Source organism: Watersipora subatra, chromosome 10 (genome assembly GCF_963576615.1).
Source record: "Watersipora subatra chromosome 10, tzWatSuba1.1, whole genome shotgun sequence".
In the NCBI taxonomy this organism is placed as follows: Eukaryota; Metazoa; Bryozoa; class Gymnolaemata; order Cheilostomatida; family Watersiporidae; genus Watersipora; species Watersipora subatra.
In genome coordinates, this window is record NC_088717.1 from 7,426,744 (window position 1) to 7,443,418 (window position 16,675).

At 35.2% G+C, this 16,675-nt stretch overlaps 3 protein-coding genes across 8 annotated transcripts in view; all 3 read left to right on the forward strand.

Annotated features, from left to right (window-relative positions):
• Nucleotides 1–6,155, forward strand: part of LOC137405686 (type-1 angiotensin II receptor-like) — a 159,343-nt gene extending 153,188 nt beyond the window's left edge. Inside the window, exon 9 of the mRNA XM_068092032.1 lies at nucleotides 6,122–6,155. The gene's annotated coding sequence lies outside the window, so the exon portion shown is untranslated. The remainder of the gene's footprint in view (nucleotides 1–6,121) is intronic.
• Nucleotides 1–16,675, forward strand: part of LOC137405689 (ATP-dependent (S)-NAD(P)H-hydrate dehydratase-like) — a 232,414-nt gene that overhangs the window by 89,514 nt on the left and 126,225 nt on the right. The gene's annotated exons all lie outside the window — the stretch shown is intronic.
• LOC137405688 (probable G-protein coupled receptor B0563.6) overlaps nucleotides 1–16,675 on the forward strand; it is a 104,978-nt gene that overhangs the window by 29,953 nt on the left and 58,350 nt on the right. For 2 of the 6 annotated variants that reach the window (XM_068092034.1, XM_068092036.1), the window contains exon 7: nucleotides 2,802–3,004. The exons of 2 other annotated variants lie outside the window; for them this stretch is intronic. In XM_068092034.1, coding sequence (XP_067948135.1) covers nucleotides 2,802–3,004 — 203 coding nt within the window. Of the gene's footprint in view, nucleotides 1–2,801; nucleotides 3,005–3,118; nucleotides 3,189–3,817; nucleotides 3,909–16,675 lie in introns of all 6 variants that reach the window. 2 more of the 6 variants (XR_010979795.1, XM_068092037.1) reach the window with 2 other exon arrangements.

Genomic DNA, 16,675 nt, shown 5'->3' on the forward strand with positions numbered 1-16,675 from the left:
TGAGTCATAGGCCTTTTTGTAGTCAATCCAAGCTATGGCAAGATGGTATGTCTTCTCCTGCTGTCTTGACATACCATCCGATTCACCAGCAACTGATGTTTGGCTCCTCGGGTGTTGCGTCCAATTCCTTTCTGAGCGCTGGTCATATAGTGACTCATGTGCTTTTCCAGATTGTCTGCAACTATTCCTGAGAGCAATATACAGGTGGTGGGCAAGCATGTTATTGGCCGATAGTTCTTGAGAGTTGGCCCCTGCTTCGGGCCTTTCATCAGACGTACAGTTCGTCCTTTGGTTAAACATTTTGGATGGTCACCTTCTTCTATTAGGCATTCCATCTGCTTTGGCATTCTAGTGTGAAGTGATGTCAATTTCTTTAACCAGAAGGCTTGAATCGTGTCAGGTTCAGGTGCTGACTAGTTCTTCATACGCTGCACTCTGCACTTGATGTTCACTTCGCTGATGGTGAGTCCTTGCTGAGCCACAGTGTGTTGGTGGCTCTCTTTGAGGCTCTTCAGCCAATTTGCAATGATGTTATGAGTAGTCTCTTTCTCTCAGATGTCCTTCCAGAACTTTGAGGTGCTGGATTTGGGAGGATCTGGCATTGACCTCTGTAGTTCATCTTTGAACTGAAAATACACTCTCAATAGATTATTGGTGAACAATTTGTTCATTCTCTTGTTATCCCGCTCTTTGGTGTACTGCTTCAGTCGTGCCGAGAGTGCTGCTAGCTGCTGTTTGGCAGATTCTAAAGCTTCCATTGTGGCTTCCATTTTTGGACGCTCCAAACTGTGATTAGATCTCACTGAGCCTACTAACTTTCTTGCGCAAGTCCTTGATCTTATTTATCAGTGTCATTTGCCGAGACAGAATGACTTGAAGCCTTGTTGACAGTGGCTTAATACCCATCTCCTCCAAGACGAAGGTTGCCGTACTGTAGATAAGGGCATTATTCTCACTGATCGATCCGTTGAGATTGACTCCAGTGCAAAGTTAATGTTTTCTAACAGCTTCTTTGGTATGGCCTCGCTAACTCTCTGTAGTGGTACCCTGCTTTCACAATCATTAGCAGCTGGCATCTTGTGGATGATATTGTCCGCAAGTTCTTATATACATGTATATATTTATAGTACTTATTATATTACAATATCTTACATGTATATCATTGTTTTGACATATTATTTAGAAGAACTTACGAAACAGTAAAAAATTGGAAATTTAAGGGATTTCTCTGCATGATTTTCCCATGTTAACACCAGTTAGTTCTCATATTTTGGGTTTAGTTTCGTTTTAGTTCTCATTTATTGTTTCTCATATTTTTTCCATAAAAGATACTCTTTATATTTATGAGCTATTTTTGTTGTGGTAAACAATAGTCATGTTTTACTACATTTTTTCCATAAAGTACCATAGTAAATAAACTAAATTACAGTATAAAATATAAAAGATTAATGAGTGGTCTAATTAATATAATAATGTTTGAATTGAAAGCATAAAATAAGTAAAAATCAAGCTTAAAGATTGATATGAGTATTGGTTAAACAAGAAGTGGCCAGGTATAAGCTCTGTGAAGATAGCTATGCATATTTATTACGACAGATTTCTAGTTGTGAAACCAAAAATCTTGCAGAAATATTAAAACATGTAAGACTCCTTCCTGTAAGTCCAATTTAAATGTTTGTTGACCATCTACCCATGTTCATGTTACATACCCAAGTGTGTAAATGTAGTATCTGTAATATTAGCTTTTTGCGTACTGTCATATAAAAATCACAGCAGTGAGCATACTAATTACTTCTGACTTGCCTTTTCTTCCCAGGAGGAAACAACTCCTGTTTTGACTACTTGAGCTACTTTTGTATTAAAGGTTTACTAGCAACAAATTTCACATTACAGTTATTTGGTATCAAAAGATTCACCATGTCTTACTCTGCTGTGATGTGGGTGCAAAATATGTACAAATGTGATTACAAGCTTTTAAAAGCTAAAAAACGAACAGTCAGTCGCAACCATCACGAAAACGCCGTAGATTGGAATTCATTTCCAAAACGGCTCAAATGGGAGGTAGTTGAACAAGATGGCTTTTGTTTAAACGTTCATGCAACCTCATTCATCAAAATATTTTCACAAATATACTTCACGCATTCAATAAAACCATGTCTATTGTCCTTTCGCGTCTATTTCATCATAATTTTAACGCTGTCACTTTAAGCACTGATATCTCAAAACCTACCGTAAAAATTTGTTTAATTTTTTAACCTTAGCTCGAAAGAGTGCATATCATCTGATAAACATAACGAGCCTGTTGGTTACTTGTGTTAGTCGAAAAATGCTGCAAAAAATGTTCACGCTATTTGGCAAGATGTACGGGTCACGTGATCAGATTACGACTAGATGATTAGACCAAGCCGAAACAAAACTGTAACATAGCGAGCATCTATATTCGATACGGGCTTTTCTGTAGAACCCGAACTGTTTGCCATTTACTAGTGCTACGAGACGTTTTATATTGAGCCTTTTATTGGCCTTTCAATTCACATGATAACACCACGTGTCCAAACAAAAGCCAAGTTGGTTTGAGTACGTCAGCAAATTAAAAAGATTCTAGCCTGCGGCGCTTTCGTAATTGCTGCGATTAATCATTCTTTTTTTATAGTTTTTAAGAGCTTGTAATCACATTTGTACATATTTTGCACTTACAACACAGCAGAGTAAGACATGGTAAACTTTTTGATACCAAATAACTGTAATGTGAACTTTGTGGCAAGTAAACCTTTAACAGCGAATTTCGTTTGATTGCTTAGGCGAAAAAAACAGAAGACCTAGAGCGAGCCAAAATGGAACTAGCAGACTATTTTGTAAGCTTGTTAGGCTACCTAAACCATTCCCTCAACTTTTTTCTCTACTGCCTCACCGGTAAGATGCTCAGAACCCGCTGCCGCAAACTCCTAACTAGATGCTGCTCTTCAAAAGAAAATGATAGCAACACAAACCACACATACAACAAGTAAGAAACGTTTTGATATGACAATGATAGTACTTCTTAATAGGATTTGAGTCGAGTCAGGTGGTCGTAGCCCTAATCATGTATATTAATGTCGCATTTATTCCTTCCCTACAGAACTATAACTTTTCATACAAGGAAGGATAACTCTTCACCAAAACCGGTGCTTGTGTAAGTTTTTTGAAAGGTAAGTTTGAAATCATCCTCCAGCATTCTTTTGCATATGGCCGCTGTCTATTGCTTCTTACTCTATGTAGACAACTCTAGTTATTGGCAAATAGTTGACAAGCTGACAGGAGTAATTCATACAAGATAACAGGCACCCATCTGCAATACTGCAGCTTCATCACATACAAACTAAATTGTTGATTTCTGTGTAAAATTTCATGTAGTTTAGTTCACAGGCTTGAGTGTGAGATAACATAATCTTAAAAAATTATACTTGATTCTATAAAACAAACTAACAATATATATTTCATAACTGCATACAGAACAGACATGGTTGAGTTATATGTATAGATGTTTATATTACTTTATTGGCAATAATTTCATTTTAAGCAGAAATGTGTTCCAAATTATGCAAAGCCAAAATAATAAAATAGAACAAAAAAGGCACCAGCTAGGCAATAAAATCAAATAAATGGTTTCACATAAAGCGTTTAAAAGTTATTGTTAAAAATTCATCAGAAGTTCGAATAATGTAATATTTTGAGTTTGTGAGTTATTGAAAATGTTGTTTAGCTTTAGTGACAGCGGCATCTTTCTCTTCGTCACGCAGAATCAATTGACCGTAAATCGTTAATACTGGGTTTCTAGAAAAAATAAATACTCACAAGAAGCTATGGTGTTCGAGCGGAATAGCGACTGTTAATACAGGGATGGTCAGCGGAGCGACTACCCAAAGACAGTACAATCAGGTTGATGATGGTCAAAGTGAATTTTTTGTATGACGACTGTCTTGTAACATTGACTGATGCAGCAGCAACATTACTGTTCATAATGAGTTTATAAAATCAAAAAAGTATGTGATATGTTTGGCTTTTTCATTTTTGCTGAGCAGTATTTTCTGTTGGATTTAGTAATTTTTTTGCGTTTTGTAGACAACTTGCTTGAAATAGTTGTTTTACACTACTAAATGAAAGTGATTTTTGAGTGCTTTTGAATTGACCTTTTCAACAAAAGTTCGCAATGTATTATTGTGTGCTTTTAGCTATAGCTACAAAACTAGGTTTAACGATGCGATGATGTTGATGTTGTCATGATTGATCTTTTACTAAAATCACTGTGTGACAGTCGCTGTGTTAAAACAGTTGCTATTGAGTTATCGCTCTACAGACAATCGTTGTTTCAACAGGCGCTATAATAACCCAAACCATGTGCAAGTACATAACATATAAGTTTTATTTAACATTGTTATACACTTTTTTCAGCACCGTAAAAAGAGACTTCTATAAACTTGGTGTTTCACAAGGAGTTGTTTTATCAACATAAAATAATATTTTTCTTTTTGTTTTTTCTTATCTGTTGCTACAATCTTCAATTCACTGTTCCGACTCCTCCGCAATACTATTAGATTAATAACATTCAAAACACATTTGTTTAACTCACTCAATAATTCCTGATTTTTGCTTTTTTATTTCTGTTTTTTTTATGTAACAAAAACATTATTTTATTGATGATTACAAATGCCAATATAAAGTTATACTAACATAACAAAAGCGTGACACAAAAAAAGTCTAAATTTTCTAGTTATACAAACTTTAACAAGCCCATTTAAAGTTTTATGTTTTTCTGCTATTATATTTAAAAATGTTGACTTTGATTTTTTTTTAAATCGCCAATATATTTCCACAGTCAAAAAACAGCCATATTGTATTTACTTCAGTGTGAGACACGCAAGGGAAAACAGAATATTGGCCATCCTTGTCACAAAACAAATTTGTTGTAAGATGCATGTTGCAAGCATTACGCATGCACTCAAGAAAACTGTATGTGTGCGTTTTAAAAATTAACGCATTTTTGTGTTACCTATTTTCTTTGTAAAATCCTATTAACTCACTACTAGCATTAACACAGCACTAATCTACAAAGTCACAATAGAGGCATTGAACCACTTCTCTAACATTGCATGTTTTTATTACTGTATACAATGCACCAAGAACAATATAGTTCAACATAGTTCTAACCGGTGTAAATGAAAATTTACTAACAGTTTTATACAATTAGTTTTACTATCCAAAGATTGATCTCTCTATGACCATGAGGAGATAATTCTCAAGTGCATGTGATTGTTCGCTGAGGAGAATAGCTGCTAGAGTGGTGAAAGTGCTCTGTTCAGATCTGAACTTACCCACTAATATTAAATTTTCATTTTTCACCTTTGCTCTTCCCCATAGATATTAGTTATAGATGTACTGGCATGTGCCACCTCATTGTTGGCAGTGTGCTCCTCGAGTATTCTGGATTATGATAACATATTGGAAATTGCGAACCCATTGAATTGTGTATAACATGTATATTTAACATATGTAACATGTGCATATTTATTCTTTCGTAATTTCATTATTAATCCCAATATATTTACATGTATGTCCTTGCTTCTATGTTTGTGATGCTTTTTTGTGGCAGTCAGAGTTGTGCCCTCATTGTAAAAACAACTCTTAATAATATCAGGCTAAACATATATGCCATGTATATTGAAGGCTTCATAAGGTTTTTGTACCAATTGTTTATCAAAAGATTAAAGCAAATTCAAATTGTGCAAAGCTGGCTGCTCAAAGTCAGAGCTGACAAAATGCTGGAGACGAACTTGCATGAGTGATGCTATTAACTTTCCAGGGCTCTAGTCAAAATGGCAACACTAATATTAAGCGTTATGATATCTTTTACCTTTTTATGTATTTTAGTGACCCAATTAAAAGACTTCATGCAGGGAATATAGCAAGAGGCAAACTACTAATAAATTACTTTTTCTTGTTCAAAAGCAATGATTTTGGCAAAAAGTTTTCCAGCAAAATCAATTGAAAGGAAAATAGAATAAAGTTCTTTTTAGGCAATTACCAAATTACCAATAATTCTAGGCAGCTATTGTAAACTAATATTGTGATGTCATTTTTGCAGGACGCCGACTATGAAAATAATGACCATTAGCGATGGTGCATAACTGCTCAGGGCTTTAGTCGCCTTTCCCCAAATATTTCCTTGCAGAGATCAACGCCAACAAGCTACAAATTGTCAAGTGCTAGCAGAAATAAATCAAAGCGAGATTACTCGCATTGCACAGCCATTATAAAATTGTTAGGGCTAAAGTGGATGAGTTGTGAGAAAAGAGATAGCATGTCTCTTTGTTGTTTACTCTATGCTCAAGTGCTGGTGCTCAGTCTAAATCTTGGAGTCTGCTAGCTGGTTTACTATAATACTGAGTTTGGAATGAGCAGAACATTTATTTGATACTGTAGGTAGCTTGGAGGCGACATCCTAACATTGTCTCTCTGCAGATAATCTATGAATCTATCAGGCTTAATCTATGAAAATATATATTTTTATATTATGTGTTGTTATTGCCATAATATCTTTTTTATAATCCAGCTATGCTGATGTATTTGATGAATTTTAATCAAGTTCATTTTGTTGAACAAACAGTTTTTTATTCTAATGTAATCCTGGTGAATAACACAAAATTAAATCTGACTGCTTTAAATTTTATAAATTTAAACACTTGGTTATTAAGCAGCAATTCATATCTTATATAATTATTATTTGGACATGCTCTAATCAGATGATAGTTGTGCCATCTGCAACTGCTTGTCAATACTGCAAAGCATATCCTGTCTCTCGCCAACCACATATAAGCTCACTTGTTCATTATTTTTTCTAATTTATCACTATACAGAGGCCAAAGGTCAAATCTATTAAAGGGTTTAATTTTATGTCAAATCAAAGGCATCAAGTTTTAAACAATATTACATGTTTACAGGTAAGTTTATGTACAATGTAATTTTTTTAAATGCCAATCTTTAAATGTAGTCCTCGCACAAAGGTTTTGTTTAGAAAGTTCTCAAGTTCTGAGGCTTTGCTGATAGCAGATGGCATGATAATACATGGCTAAGAAGTTGGCTGGCCACCTTGAATGAGAAAATCATTGAAATAATTTTAATTTTGAGGTCTTGAAAGAAAGTGTAGATTTTTCTTTTACTGAATATACAACAAAGCAAACTGATAAGCTATATTTTTTTCTGAACACGCTATTTTGTTATTTCACTGCATATTTTTAAACGATGTTTATGATTTATGAACGAGTCAATACCATTGTAAAATTAAATCTCTTGAAATATTTTGCTCTCTGGTTCAAGGTGATTTGATCAAACAATTTTAAAGACTTTTTCAATTTAACACAAATTTGAAAATTGATGTTCTTTAAGAGCACAGAACAATCAAAAAACAAATACATTCAACATTTTTAGAATATCTCAAGTTTTGCTTTCAAAATCACAAGTAAAAAATAAATACTTGCAGCGATGGAAAGAAAGAAATAATATTTCAGAATAAGATTGGAATGACTGAGGTGTAAGCGTTGTTAAACATGTGACATTGCCAAATAGTAAACATACCCAGGATGTGTTTACAAATAGTAAACATACCCATGTGGTATTACCAAGTAGTGCGAATACCCATGATGCATTACCAAATAGTAAACATACCCATGATGCATTGCCAAATAGTAAACATGCCCATGATGCATTGCCAATTAGCAAGCATACCCATGATTCATTGCAAAACAGTAAACATACCCAAAACGCATTAACAAATGGTAAGAACATATATGATGCATTGTGGAAAATTCAAACATACCCATGATGCATTGCTTGCAAACTGCCACTGATGCTGCCAGCAAAAAAAAACAAAAAACCAGCTTGAGAAAATGTGATGTAACGTCATCGCAAAACAACAAAAATCAAATGTTAGGCAACAGACTAAATAAAAACTAAAGAAATATAAATGTAATGCATGTAGCAAGACTTTAAGCAAGATTTTAGTTAAATCTATGGAACAGGGTTAAATCTATGGAACAGGGTTAAGCCTATGGAACAGGCTATGAAGTAAACCTTCACGCTCACTAGTAGCAAATAAAAGCTGGTTTAATTTTATAGAGCTAACTAAAACCTTGATTAGTATTCTCTTCGTGAACTACTTCCAACTAAAATTACAAGGTATTCTTATACTTTTCCTACACAACGTTTAGAGTGCCTGATAGAAGAAAACTTATTTATAACACATGGAGTAGGATATAACATATGATAAGTGGATGTAAAATAGGTTTTAGTGGACCATATTATTCATACAAACTGTTGTATTACAGATGCATAAACCCAGCAAATGATATATTCAGGCAAATAACAACTGTTCCATTATATTACAGATTATATTACAGATGCATAAACCATAATGGAGAAACTTAGAACATGAAGCATTTTGATAAAAACATCACAAATGCTGCCAAAGCAGAAACTTTTTTCAAGATTTAAGTGATGATAGCTCATGAATGTATGATACAGTATCTGTAAAATATGGGATAAACTACTGCAACAACTAAATGGAAATTAAAAGCAGTTGTAATAGTGGATAATAAAAATAATGCAAAAAATGAAATGCAGGAAGTAGTGTAATCAGATGATTAACCTATACATAGACGTTACAGAAACTGAGTGAAGGGAGATTTGTATATCGCTAAATATTGATCCAAGACACATCAGAGTTTCTTAGAACTAAATCAGATTAGAAATAGCAGTACAACAACAGCTACAGATGAAGATTACAGTGATTACATTGTTACTGGCCTTTAAAAATTACTGATTTAGTATTTTATGTCGCAAAGATGCACCTTGCAGTTTGAATGTACGATTTTTAACATAATGATGCTGTCAGAGATCATAAAACGACTGAATTAAGTTTCTCATCGATGAAGCACAGTGGTTGGATAGGCAATCTGCTGTGTCCGTAAGGTGTTTCCCAAGGCATAGCGCATCACTAGATCCTACACTACTAATAACATACACAACACAATGGAGTGGATCTGGCTTTGGATTAATATGAAAGTATCGATCTGCAGTCAGCAGGATCCTCATGAAACCGTCTGATGGACACACCAATCCTCCAATGTTTTGTATTTCGAGTAGAGTATAGAGATGTCAGTACTGGATACTTGACTTAGTGGTAACTAGCGACTGACGGCAAATGTCATGTGACAGCACTTTGGTTAGCTTTCACACAATGTAGCCAGCTATATAGACTATACTGTTACCTATAACAGAAGGACATCTGAAATCATTGTGGGCTCCGCAAAGTGATCAACTTCTGGAGTAGCCTGCATCATGAGAATTTCATCTTGAGCAGTAACATTACCTGTCTTACCAGCATCTGATTCTGTACCACATTTGCTGATAAGCAGTGATGTAGTGCTACCCTAACTCTCCCTAACTAAGTTAAGGTTAGAAAATTTGTGTGTTTTTCATGTATAACTATAGTTAGGGTTAAAAGAAGTTTGACTTTGCCAATTCTCAATGTAAATTATAGCTCTAGTTCATTGATTCAAGTACACTAATGTCATTATAGTCGACATTCAATGGCCATTCAATATAAAAGCATCATACAGTACAATACAGTGATGTAATGTTCATGTAAGATGACAAGATTGTGATCCTAATTGGTTGTCTACAACAAAGGCTAAGATCAGATTACAGCAAACCAATGGCAGTTTGTATTTGTACTAAATTCACTAGTTGCTTGTCTTTCTCAGGGCTCTTGGCAACACTATATTCCCAAAGTTTTATTATTTTGTTAACTTATTTATTACTTCAGATGTGCTCATTTCTCATATCATATACATGATTTTAAAGCCCTGTAAGCTTTGCAAGACGGGGCTTTGCCCCGGACCCTACTAAGGAGCTTACAGAGCCCCCAGCTGTGCCAACCTGCTGGAACCTGAAACAGCCAACCTGAAACAGCTGGGGGCCTAATGTGTCAATAGGTCAATGAAATGTCAATAGGTGGAGTTGTGTTGTGACTCTTGGTCGCCTACATCCACTTGTCTCAACTTAACAGTTATGGTTAACAAAAGGTTAGCATTACATCACTGCTGATAAGTTTGCAAAAAGTAGCCTTAAACTGTGTAACAGTAGGATTATTATTCCAGCCACCTAAACAAAAGCATCGATTATAACAATTACACAAAATCAACAAAAATGAACGTCTTATTCACATAAAACATAGTACCCATAAGATACAACAATACAGCTATGATCATGACAACATATAAAAACTGTAATCATGATCCTGAAAAGATAGGTCAAAATGCTACCGTATCGCAATGTAAAATGAAAATGTGGCAATTTTCACTAAAAGGCATTCACCCACATCTTAGGCATAACGCTTAATGGAAATTTTTTTAACAAGCATGCGGATGGATTGCATTCATTATATTATTTCAACAAAAATGACAACAAACAAGTTGCAGAAATACTTCAAAGAAGTACAAATCATTGCCACAGGTGCATGACTAGAGAGTTTCACATCAAAATCTTTTGCTAAGCTGCAGAAATCATATTCATAAGCACTTGCAGCTGCCACGGTTTTGCCTGTTGTTTGAAGTTTTGAAATTTTTTTAGATATACCTACATTAAGTTGAACAACCTAGCAGCACTGTGCTTGACCATATTGTTTTGAATTCTATCATTGAAAAGCACCATTCAACATTGAAAAAACTTTAAATAACTGAGCGGTAAAAACAGTGTGGGCACAGTATCTGGTTTCAGTCAAACATTCTGGCTTGCTATGTAAAAACATGGATGATTGAAATGTTCATTGCAGACAGGTGCCCAAGGAACAGGCTTATTCACCCTTCTGCAGTTGCGATACCATTGTAAATGATGAGAGTTCTCAGTTATTTTGTTTAGAAATCTAAAAAGTAAAAAGAAACTGTAGTAGGTAGTTAGCAACAGTAGTAATAACAATAGTATTATTACTCTTATCTCCTTACTGCTAGCTGTATATTTGTACAACAATTAACAATTTTAAAGGCACTACAAACATTTTTTTCAAATATTTATTCAGGAATAATAGGGTGGAAGCCAGGCCATGACTTTTTTATTTTTGTAAATATTTCTATATGTGTATATCTTGCATGTTTTGTTTGCTCTTTTTATTATATTGTTCGTTATACTATATCGCTATTATGTTTTGCCTTCGTTTATGTTGTATCGCTGTTGTAATGTATTATAGTCATGCCAACGCATTAGCGGCTCTATTTATATTTATTGTTATACGATTTTTATCTCGGTTTCATTATCCGGAATGGGTAACATGAATGTATATGAAGGGAGCGCACTTGATGGGAGAGGGGAGACATAGTCGCAAGCTCTTCAACTAATGAGTTTCCCTTCACAAATAAAAATGAACTGAAAAGCCATACTTATTCTCTCTTCTTTATGCAAGTCTAGATCGTGCCAAAGTGAAGGTCGACAAAGTCCTTTACAATAACACAATGGTTTGTAGTTCCTAAATATTACAATAATAAAAATTTTAAATCGCAATAATAAAGAACCTTCGTTCTGGAGGAAAAAGTTCGCTCACTAGCTTATAAATTCATCTAATCACTGACAACATACAGTCACACTCGCAACACTCAACAGTGATAGTGACACTGATTGACTCTCACTCACCAGTGACTAGCATAGTAGAACTAACTAGTGGTAGTACTAATTAGTAGTAGCACAACTAGTAGTAGTAATAGTAGACTTTAGCAATGGTAGTAGGGCTAGTAGTAGAAGTGACACACTTGTGAAATGTTATGCCCTTTTCTTTGAAAGTCCATTCCTGCGGTTTTTGCAGTTGATGGAATAGCACCGTGCACCTACTGTACACCCTTCTGTCTTTTACATGAATTATTAGTAGTGATCTCAGTAGTCTGTTCCTTTGATTGAGAGAGATGTATTCGTGATCCTCCATAGCTGTTAAATCCGAAACTAGATTTCTTTTCTCACATTGAACACAATGAAATTTACTCTCACACTTAACTCAACCTGGCGCCTGCCAAATTTCCGTACTCGAGAATGTCCTTGGCCATTCTCGAGCACAAATTTGTCAGATTTGAGTACGGGACTTGAGTTCAATGAGTTTTAAGTTCAATGTGCAAATTAATGCTTTTTTCGTTTTTTTTCGTTAGGGCTCATTTTTTCCGCCTCAAGATATCAACAATAATTTATTTCGAGCTTTCAATTTGGCAATTTGTGTGGTGATAACATATGTCATTAAAAGATGTATACGTTGCTCGCCATGGCGAGTCTGTATTATCAGCTCTTTTGCTGGGATTGCGCTAGTATTTATACAATTCTTTAGATAAATCTGCCCTGATTGACTCGCTAGTGTAGTTTTAGCCTTTGCTCTTATCCTTTCATCGGCCCTTCTCATTGCCACCAACATTTAATGAGGAGTTGTCCTTTCGCTTTAGTGGTGGAAAGTCTTTTTCGTAAATTTTACGACCGTAGGGTCAGTTCTGGAGTTTTGCAGCAATCTTGCACGAGTCGTCTCGTCGCTGATGCCTATGACGATGCGGTCTTTATAGATTGAGTCCTTCAGATTGTTTGCTGTGTAATTGCACTGGTCTATCATCAGAAGTAGTATGGTGATGTAGGTGTCTACGGATTTGATCGGTTGTTGCTTCCATGAATTGAATCTGTATCTGTCGAAGGATTCGCTTTGTACTCCAACAATGCGCCCTTGTATTTTGTCCAATATCTGTGCAACTGTGTCAGCTGCCGCTGGTTCACACTTTGAATATAATGTGACTGTTCACATGTCAATGGTACTCATTAGTACAGCTTTTGCAAAATTAGCTGATCTGTTGCCATCTTCCAGCATTATAATCGTGGAGTAGCTTTCCCATGTTGACGTCCATAAACGCCACGCATTGGAATCAGCTGGAGTGCTTGTTAGGTTAAATGGCTTTTGTGATTTTACAGTTACTTTTGGTAGATCGGCCATGATTGTATGTTATTTATTGTTAGTGTAAAAGCGTAGGTTTTGTTAGTTTTTGTTTAGTAGTAGCGTTAGTATTTGGGCAGCTCACTGGTTGCTCTCACTCTGGTCATCTATTAGGCTCGTCTCAGCGTCCCTGCAACGATAGCAGGTACGGTGAGGAAAGTATCACAATTCCTTAAACTGCCACCATATAAATTGTGTTCTATTTGATAGGTTTGACTATTACCTGGCTGTGTATTGTGAGTCTTCTTCGTTCATCAGCTCCAAGCCTCAAGTACTGTCACTGCACGCCTGTTCAGCCTACTTCCGTTTCCGGTAATAGTACATATTCACAATTTTTTTCAATTAAAATAGCTTCTTTAATCAGTTATATTTAAGAATTTTTTGTTTGTATGAATATTTTTCAATTTTTTAGTTGTTTTATATTGATATAGTATATTAACATGCTCAATTTCTTTTCCTCAACAGACGAATGTTGAGTGCATTACACGCGTTTTTCACAAAATTTCCTATCAGTGCTCGCTTTGTGTATTAGCTTACAGATCTTTCCTTTTACACCTAACCAATTAGTAATTAGTGTTTAAATTCACATTTTACAACAAAAATTTGTAAGATTACTGTAAGATAATCTGTAAGAATTTCTGTAAGATTTTTGTACTACCGTATCAAGTATCAGCTATTCCTCACTCTCTTGTGTTTACATTTATGTATATAGATTTACATTCTCTTATTACATTTATAAAATCCTTATAACTTTTGAATTTTATAATATAAGCTTTTTAAGTTTGTTTCGTTATCGTTATTATTTCAATTTGTATTTTTTAAACATGATTTAAATATAGTGTTTTAAGTTTAAACATTATTCATTTTCCTATCACTGTTATTATTACTTAGTTAGTTTCCAATCTTTTTTATTAATATTAATTTTTCATCCAACCACTTTTTGCTGACATTGTTTTAATAAAATTTCAATTACAAAATACTACCGTATTCTGTCATATAATTTTAATTGATCCTTTAATTACATGTATTCTCAAAATTTACACCTTATCTAATTCCTCCAAAGAAAAGAACTTGCAATGATTCATCAGAGGAAAGAGAAGAAAGACTTAGAAAAGACAGGATGAGAAAAGATGCGGCTAGAGCTTTGGAAACTGAACTGCAAAAAAATGACCGCTTAGCAAAGGCCAGAGAAAGGACAGCAAAACTTCTAACATCACAGACTGATCAGGAACGTCAACTAAGATGAGAAAATAACCGAGAAAGCATGTCAGTAAAAAAGTTCCTAGAGACTGATGAACAATGTGCAAAAAGACAAGCGTGTGATCAAGAGAGGATTGCAAATGTAAGATCTTTAGAGACTGACAAACAGCACGCACCAAGAAAAATGTGTGATCGAAAGAGGATCGCAACTGCAAGATTTTTGGAAACAGGCAAACAACATGAACAAAGGCAGGTGTGTGAGCGAATTAGGATTGCCGCAATAAGGTGTACATTTTGGCAAGAAAATTTCAACGCATCATTTTTATGACTGCTTTTTTAATTACATGTATGAGAGTGATTATTTTTGTTTGATAGGACATATGGATAAGATTTGTCGCCATTACCAAACACTCAAGTAGAAAGACGAAGCTCCAGGCATGTGTTGCGCCAATGGAAAAGTCAAAATATCAGTAATTGCTGAACCGTTGAAAAGTTTAATGCTTAGAGCTAAAGCATCTTCTTACCACTTTTTTTCTAATATTCACAAATATAACAGTTGTTTTTGGATGACATTTTTGGGAGCTTCAAGAGAGTTTCACGAGCAAGGTTTTATGCCTACTTTTAAAGTACCAGGACAGATTCATCATTTGCATGGATCGCTTTTGCCAGCTGAAAACCGAAGCAACAAGTTTTTTCAGATTTTCTTCATGGGCATTTCTGATGACAAAATGAATCAAAGATGTTAACATGTCTTAGGTGTCAGGCGTACCATTGTTCAGGATTTGCAAGATGTCTTTCACTGCAGCAACAACTACGTTCAAGAATTTAAAACATCGATGAAAAATCTAACAGATGACAGTTTAAAAATCGTAGTTCGTGCAGATAGGCGACTAGCTGAAGAACATGAACAGAGATAAAATGAGCCTAAATTAAATGAACCAGCAATTGTTACTGTAGGACAGAACTTTGATAAGAGAGATATCGTGTTACACAAACGTCAGTCAGGACTTAAAAGAGTTTCTGAAACAAATATATTTTATGATGCGCTACAGTACCCAACTATATACTGGCAAGGAAAAGATGGATATCATCTTACAATTAGGCAGGTGGACCCAAATACAGGTAATGAAGTACAAAGGAAGACAATATCTGCCATGGATTTTTAAGTTTTTAGGATAGTGATATTGAAACACAGGATCAAACCACTTAGCCTGATGCAGTCACTTGCTCCACCAATTTCTGACAGACATGTACGCAAGAATTGAAAGTGAAAGATTGTCTTATATTAGACATGACCAAAGAAGGCTCAGAGCTGACAATTACATTTACCTAAGAGACACTATGCAAAATGATGATGCACAGAACATTGGTCAATTGGTCATTCTTTCTTTACTGGTAGCCTTCGATACAAGCATGATTATGTCTAGGATGCTATGACCTACACGTATGTCAGACAACATGGGAGGCCAGATCTCTTCATGACATTAACATGCAATCCAAAATTGACAGATATAAAGAAACTCTCATAGATAGACAAGCAGCTCACGACAGACATGACATTGTAACTAGAGTGTTTCGGCTAAAAGTAAAATTACTACTCAACTTGCTGACAAAGGGAAAAACTTATAGAGACGCTCAATGCTTCCTTTATTCAGTTGAATGACAGAAACGAATTCTGCCTCATTGTCATCTTCTATGGCTGGTAGAAAAAGATTCGCTCAATTCAGGTCGACTCAATAATATCCGCAGAAATTTCAGATAAGAAAGAGAACCCAACTCTGTACAGCATCGTTATCAAGCAAATGATATATGGACCACGTGGCAACCTCAATCGCCTTTTCCCTGTATGAAAGATAAAAAATGCACCAAACAATACCTGCGAAAACTTATTTATGAGACTCTGACTGCTGATGATGAATATCCTCAGTATAGATTGCATAAAGTGCCAGAGATGGGAAAACATTGTGCAAGAATTCAACATGGTGGCGCAGAAATAGAAATCGACAACAAATGGATTGCGCCGTACTGCCCTCTTCTATCGAGAATTTTCAACACCCATCTGAATGTAGAATGTTGTCATTCGGTTGAGCCGATAAAGTACATTTGCAAACACATTCACAAAGGTAGTGGTAAAGCAGCTTTTGTAATAGAAAATGACAGAGATGAAGTGACTACCTTTCAAACTGGTAAATGTATTTTCAGCAATAAGGCTGTTTGGAGACTTTTAGGTTTGCCAATTCATCAGAGACATCCTGCAGTAACACACCTTAGCGTACATCTGGAAAATGGACAGCGAGTATACTTCAATGAGGACAACATTGAACCACGTCCACAGGAACTACCAAAGACTACTTTAACAGATTTTTTAAAGCATGCGATAACGATGAGTTCGCTTGAACTCTACTATACCATCAAATGCCTACTCACTACACGTGG